This window comes from Orycteropus afer, unplaced genomic scaffold, assembly GCF_000298275.1.
Source record: "Orycteropus afer afer isolate SDZICR_OR568_19922 unplaced genomic scaffold, OryAfe1.0 scaffold00478, whole genome shotgun sequence".
Lineage (NCBI taxonomy): Eukaryota > Metazoa > Chordata > Mammalia > Tubulidentata > Orycteropodidae > Orycteropus > Orycteropus afer.
The window spans coordinates 733,984-741,509 of record NW_006922065.1 but is presented as its reverse complement, the minus strand read 5'-3'; the positions used below and the strand labels follow the sequence as shown (position 1 = coordinate 741,509).

At 37.8% G+C, this 7,526-nt stretch overlaps 1 protein-coding gene across 1 annotated transcript in view; it reads left to right on the top strand.

The window, feature by feature from the left end:
• Positions 1-158: 158 nt before the first annotated feature.
• The window catches only part of LOC103209131 (glycogenin-1-like), a 25,018-nt gene continuing 17,650 nt past the window's right edge, over positions 159-7,526 (top strand). The window contains 1 exon segment of the mRNA XM_007954909.1: positions 159-198. Within this exon segment, the coding sequence (XP_007953100.1) occupies positions 159-198 (40 nt within the window).

The window sequence follows — 7,526 nt, the reverse complement described above, 5'->3', positions numbered from 1 at the left end:
GAACCCCAGAGATTAGAGCCTATAGACACCCTTCAAGCTGGGAATTGAACTCAACCCCTGTGGCTTAACTTTCAGCCAATCACAGACAGGTCTATATAACAAATAGTAACACTAGGAGGGTATGCACTCATTAAAACAATCAACCATATGAGATCAAGATGGCAGGTTTGCCCAGGGATAGAACAAGGAATGTGGAAGGTAGGTGGGAGGAAGGATGAAGAGGAGTGGGTGTGTGTGGAGGGAAGTAGGAAGAATGCTTTTTGCATTGTGTGGAGTGCAGTGAATATTACAAAACAGAATGTGTACAACTTGTTGCATGGAAATCCAATTTACTCTATAAACTTTCTCCAAAATTACAATAATTTAAAAAAAAAGCATGATAGGAGAAAAAAGGGAATTCAGTAGTATTGATTACCTTCGGTGTTCAGTAAGAAAGAGAATTAGCATCCAAGGGAATTGGGATAAAAAAAAAGAATCCATTAATCATTACAATAATAATTTGTATTTCACAAGGCTGTTGTAAAAATGGAATGGGCTAAAACATGAGAAGACCAAAGAATTGATGCCTTTGAATTGTGACGTTGGCGAAAATACTGAAAATACCATGGACTGCCAGAAAAACGAATAAATTTGTCCTGGAAGAAGTGCAGCCAGAATTCTCCAAAGTGCGAATGGACAGACTTTGTCTCACCTACTTAGGTCATCTTTTCAGAAGGGACTAGTCCCTGGAGAAAGATATTCTTGGTAAAGTAGAGGGTCAGCGAAAAAGGGGAAGACCCTCAACGAGATGGATTGACACAGTGGCTGCAATAATGGGTTCAAACTTGGCAAGTATTGTGAGGATGGTGCAGGATTGGGCAGTGTTTCATTCTATTTTCCATATGATCCCTATGAGTCAGAGCTGATTCAACAGCACCCAATAACATGACATGAAATAAGGTACAATGTCTGATGTATAGTTGAGATTCAATAGAATGTCCCCACTCCACTGTGGCCCAATCTTCAGGTATTTTGATTTAGAACAAGCATCGAGTATTTTTGGCTGCTCTTTCTGACCAAAGGAAAAAAAAAGAAAGACCATTTTTACTCTTCCACTTCTGGAATTTTGGAAAGTTGTAAAATCACCCTAATCTAACTTGTCTCCACATTCTTTAGAGAGCCATTCCCATATCTTGGAGGAAATTGCAGTCTCAAGTGGGAAAGCAATTAAGTTTGAGTCTATTACCTTTCCCTCTGTCTGTCTAGCCTAAACAGCATCATTTGTTACCATTACTACCCTCTCACACAGGAGGAGCCAGGCACTGGGGAGAGAGGATAGGAATAAGGGAGTTCCAAGGCAACTTCATTGAACTCCAGAGCAATTCTCACTACAATCTTCTGGAAATTCCTTGGAGGAAAAAGCTTTCCAGATGTATTAGGAGAGGGAAAAATCTGCCTTACATAACCTTGGTGCAGATACCAGCTGGTCTTAGCAGCTTCAGTACAGTTGCCTCATTTAAGGCCTATGCACTTACCAGAGGTCATTTTTAATGATTTGAGCAAGAGGGCAAATTGTAATTTGGAGATGGTAGGCAAGGAAGATGAAATAGCCATCTGTATCAAAGGTAGAAATCAATACAAATTGTCTTAGACTTTTCTACCAGAAGTAACTTATTTACAACAGGATGGTTTGGCTTTTGCAGAGCTAAGCCTGAATGTATGTTTTCTGTGGTGGCTTGCTTTACAGCACAGGTTGAACTCTGGAGAGAGGATGTTATGGAGCAGAGTTTTCTTATATATTCTTAATGATTGTAAAACATTTGGATTTACTGCATGAAAAATGTAAGCTATAAAAACAGTGTGGTACAAGCTGTATAGAAACTGTTTTTGTTCCTCTTTAATAGAATATGGTCAGATCATGGCTATATTCAGTCAAAAGTTGCACTTGGAGAGTAATAATAAATAAAATATTCATTAATAATGCAGTTAAGCAAGAGATATCCAATTATTAAAGCTTTACTTAAGCACATTGCAAGTTTACTACCCAGAACAAACCAAGCACACCAAACCGCATGTAAATGATGATTCTCAGAGGTTTAGGAGCTCCCCATTGATGACAGTAATTCTGATGACCTTGAAAATACTAATGGCTAAGAAATCAAAATAAAACAGCATTAAGGTGATATGAAGGCCCTACCCTAATTAACCCATTTTTACTTATTGTGAGTGGTACAGGAAAATCAGCAATTTGCTACCTTTTTCTTTCTAATTCTTGGCTGAACATCACTGCTTGCATAAATTCTTCAAACTTAGGAAGATATTGGGAAATATCACTATCAGCAGGTACCAATCTATCTGAAACAGTCTATGGGATATATATTGATAAGATTTTGCCCGTTCACTACAACTGACAAATATCATTTCTCCTTACAGCTCCATTTTCTAAAGTATGCATTCTGTTTCTATAGCAACTTTCATTTTGTTAACCTGTTACTCACATTAAAAGATGGTTATTTTTAGCACATTTCCAAAAGTCTTTAATGGAGAAAAATGAGAAAAAGTTTCAGCTTGAAGATGAATGTGATGCCCAATATGCATTGCAATATGGAGCATATTTTGTCACTGCATCATCTATTGTGAGATTTCAGAAATATAGATTTTTAAAATGTATATATATATATATATATATATATATATATATATATATATATACATACTTTACAGAAAAAAACAATACCAATTCTCATGTGTGTATGTATATATATATAAAGAGAGAGAGGGAGAGAGAGAGAGCTCTGGTGGTGCAATATCTAAAGCATTTGACTGCTAACCAGAAGGTTGGTTGTTCAAACTCATCAGCCATTCCATGGAGGGAAGATAGGGCAATCTACTTCTGTAAAGATTTACCACCTTGAAAACCCAGTGGGGGTTGCTATGAGTGGGAATCAACTCAAGGGTAGTGGGCTTGGTTTGGTATATATATATATGAAAAAGTAGGATATAAATAAATAACAATATCCAAATGGGTTTATTATCTAAAGGTTATCACTTAAATAAAATCACATAGAGTCAATATTTTTCCTGTCAGAGTGCAGTTTTAAAGAAACTGCTGTAATATTAGGACATGTGGGACTAATGGGCTGAATTGGAGCTATGAAATGTCATGTATCAAGAAATTGAATTGTGGGAGAAGTGGTTCTGTAGATAGCTGACAATTATAATGAATTGTGATATAGTCTGCCTTTTGACTTTCTCACAAACAAATTCCTTCTTCTTTTCCCAAAATATTGTCTTATCTACTATTTCTTGTCAAAAATGTAATCTTACGTAGTTTGATATAACATGGCTGATAATGAACAACTGTAGGAACACTGTGCACACCTGATTTTCTTTCCCCTTTGGATTTGAATAGAAAAAACATTGTTCTTCATTTAGTAGTAGAAGATATAGTTGGTTGAATAGTGTTCCTCAAAAATGCATGCCCACCCAGAATATCAGAATGTAACCTTATTTAGATGGAATTATTTAGATGGTAACAATATTAAGGTGTTGGATTAGTAGCAGTTGGGTGTCATAGACTCAATTCTGACTCATAGTGATCCCATGTGACAGAACCACTCTATAGAGTTGTCTAGACTGTAATCTTTATGGGAGCAGATTGCCAAGTCTTTCTCCTGCAGAGTCACTGGGTTGATTCGAACCACCAGTCTTTTGGTTAGCAGCTGAGCACCTCTATATCCAATGACCAGTGTCCTTAAAAGAGCAAAAATAAGAATATTTGAGACAAAGACACATATATAGAAGTCAACTCTATGTGTAAACAAACACAGAGATTGGAGTGATATATCTATAAGCCAATGAATATTACCAACAGCCACTAGAATCTGGAAGAGAGTTATGGAACAGATTACCCCTCAGAACCATCAGAAGGAGTCGACCTTGCTGACATCTTGATTTTGGATTTCTGGACTTCAGAACTCTGAGAGAATAACTTTCTATTCTGTTAAGCCATCTAATCTGTGAAAATTTGTTATGACAGCCCTAGGAAGCTAATATGGAGATTCAACTTAACTTAGAATGCTAGATGGGACCAATTATTTCTTAATGCTTGGCCTAATATTTATTAGAAAATCAGTGGAGTGGAAAGAGTAGTTCCAGGGCTTTTCGAATAATGGGCCTAGGTTAGAATTCCAGACTCATCACTTACTATTTGTGCAACATTTGGCAATTTACCAGTCTATGCCTCTCTATGCAACAATGAGCTCAAATGAAACAAAAATTGTAAGGATGGTCAGGATTGGGCGGTGTTTTGTTCTGCTGTACAGGAGGTTACTATGAGTCAGAACTGACTCAACAGCACCTAATAACAATGACGACAACATGCCACATATCAGCTTGCTCATCTGTTGAACAGAAGCAATAATAATAATAAGTATCTCAGAAAGTTGTTGTGAGAGCTAAATATACATGAAAATCCTTAGAACAGTACTTAGCACATAGCTTTAGCAGTAGTATGATCATTATTAGCCCTTGACATCAAGCAGTATTATTTTCCTCCACTGCCTTAAACAGAAAAAAAAAAAATCAGTTATTTATCCTTTTATTGACTGGTTGATACAGTTGGGTGCACACTAATATATATTCCTGACAACATCAACGATACTAGAAATATATATTTGCTCCAAAGATCATATCCCTGTCTGAGTTCATAGGTCTTAGCATGTCCTGAACACACATAGACTCAAGATGATAAATCCTAATGGATACTGCCCATGTCCCAGAACACAGTTTTTTTTTTTCTTTTTCCTCCAAGTTTACTCAGATGTAATTTACATAGTGTAAAATTCACCCTTTTAGTGTAGAGTTCTGTGAGTTTTGACAAATGCATACAGTAATTACCATCATGTCAAAATATAGAACATTCCCTACTCTCCTCAAAATTTCCTTGTACTACTTTATAGCTAACCCCCATTCCCACTCTCATCTCCATGTCAACCACTGATTTATTTTCTCCTCCTCTAGTTTTGCCTTTTCCAGAATTCCATATGAAGAGAATCATACATACCTTTTACATCTGGTTTCTTTCACTTAGCATAATGCACTAGAGATTTGTTTACATCTGTAGGTCATTTTTTTTCTGAATAGTATTCCATTGTATGGAGGTAGCATAATTTTATAACTCATTCTTAATCACTTCAAAAAGGTGGAGTGGCCCTTGTTTCTGCTCTAAGAACATACAATCCTAAACCAGAGATAGATATCTTCCCATGAGTCAAATTCTACTTTTAGCAATCTTATGTATAATATAACAAAATCTGGTGAGACCCCCAATACTATGACCCTGGAATATATTCTGTGCCTGGAATAAAACTCACTCCCAGGGGCAGGCTCTCAGCCCAATAGTTAACAAGATGTACACTCAGACCACTCAACCCAGGGTGACACACCCACATATTCCATGGTAATAAATCCCTTAGAACAATAGAGCACAGGACACCAGAGGACCAACATTCAAATTGAGGACATGCAGGACAAACAGGAGTGCATAAATATGAGGGGCACAGGGGGAGGGTTACAGGGTAGGGAGGAGAGGAGACTGGGTTAGAGTTGGACATGGTAAATGGGGAATGAAACTAAATGTACACATAAAGTTGAATGTAAAACAAGCTCTTAAAATAAAATAATAATAATAATAAAAAGCTGCACTTGTTAAATTGAATATATATATATAACAAAATGCTGCCCTGTCCTCTATCATCTTGAACATTGCCAGTATGTCCAGTCTCCATGTCTATTGTTTCAGCTACTGTGCCAATCCATCTGACCAAGTGTCTGCTTCACTTTTGCTAGGCCTCTGTTTCACCAAACATGATATACTCCTCCAGCAGTTGTTCCCTCCTGACAACATGTCAAAGCAAGCAATTTGGACAATGTTCTGGTTTTTGGAAGTAGATTTCCAGGCCTTTCTTCTTAATCTGTCTTAGTGTGGTGGTTCTGCTGAAACGTGTTCACCATGGGTGACCCTGCTGGTATTTGAAATACTGGTAGTGTAGCTTTCAGGATCACAGTAACAGACAAACCACCACAGTACTACAGATTGACAGACAGGTGGTGGTAAACCAGATAAGAAACACACAAAGTCACTAAAAAAATGAGAGAGATCTGATATTATCTGACATAATTGAGAACACTGGGAGCTTGAGTTATTGAAATTTATGAAACCATTTTTGACATAGAGTCACCAGCTGTGGTTCTGGTGGGGAGGCAAAGAGAAAGAAAGGATAGAAAAGTAATCATTAGAAGCATGTCCTATTTAAGGGGGAGATTGTTAATTAGTAGAGAAAGATGAAAAAAATGCAATGCAGCACAGAAAGTAGACAAATGGATTTTAACCATACAGTTACAGCTTGTAAGCTATAACCTTCTCCTTTTCAATAATGCACTTTGCCAAAATAGGCAACAAAGAAGAAATGAGGCCTATGGGATATGCCCAGTGAATGACTGGGATGGTCTTCAAATGGGGAATTCTTTGAGGCAGAGTCTGCCTCATTCACCTTTGCCATTTCTCCCTTTTTTTAAAAAAATTTTAATTGAGATTCTGGTGAAGATTTACAGAGCAAATTAGTTTACAACAATCCATACACATTCTGTTTTGTGACATTTACTGCAATCCCCACACTGTAAGAATATTGTTCCACTTCTTCCCTATGTCCACCCCCTCCCTTCATTCTTTCCTCTCATTCCCTCCCACTGTCCTAGTTCTATCCCTGGGCAAATGCTGTCTTCTTTATCTCATATGCTTAATTGTTGTAATAAGTGCATACCCTCCTGATCTTACTATTCATCTTATAGATCTGCCTATCATATGGCTGCCAGTTGAGTCATGGGGGTTAAGTTCATTTCCTAGCTTGAAGGGTGTCTAAGGGCCACTGTCTTGGGGATTCTATCAGTCTTTATCACACCACTAAGTCTGGTCTTTTTTCTATGATTTTGAGTTTTGTACCACAGTTTCCCCTCCTCTTTCCAAGGCTTCTTATTGTGATCCCTTTCAGAGTGGTCAGCAGTGGTAAATGGGCACCCTATAATTCTTCTGATCTCAGAGTCATGGAGCCTGGGGTTCTGGTGATCTGTTTATCATTTGGACAAGTTGTTCTCTGTGTCTTTGATTTTCTTCACTCTTCTTTGCTTTGGAAGAAAGAGACCAATAGTTGCACCTTAGATGAATGCTCACAAGCTTTTAAGGCCCCAGTCCTTACTCAAAAAAGTAGGATGTTGAATACTGCCTTCATGGACTATGTTATCTCAATTGATCTTAATGACCCCTGAGACTATGGTCCTGAGCCTCCACACCTAGTGACTCATTCCTTCATGGTATTTGGTTATGACTAAGACTTTTACATGAGAGCTCTGGTGGCATAGTGCCTAAGGCACTGCTAACCAGAAGGTTGGCAGTTCAAATCCCACCAGCCACTCCTCGGAAGGAAGGTTGGGCAATCTCCTTCCATAGTGATACCGCCTTGGAAACCCAAGGAGGGGTTGCTATGAGT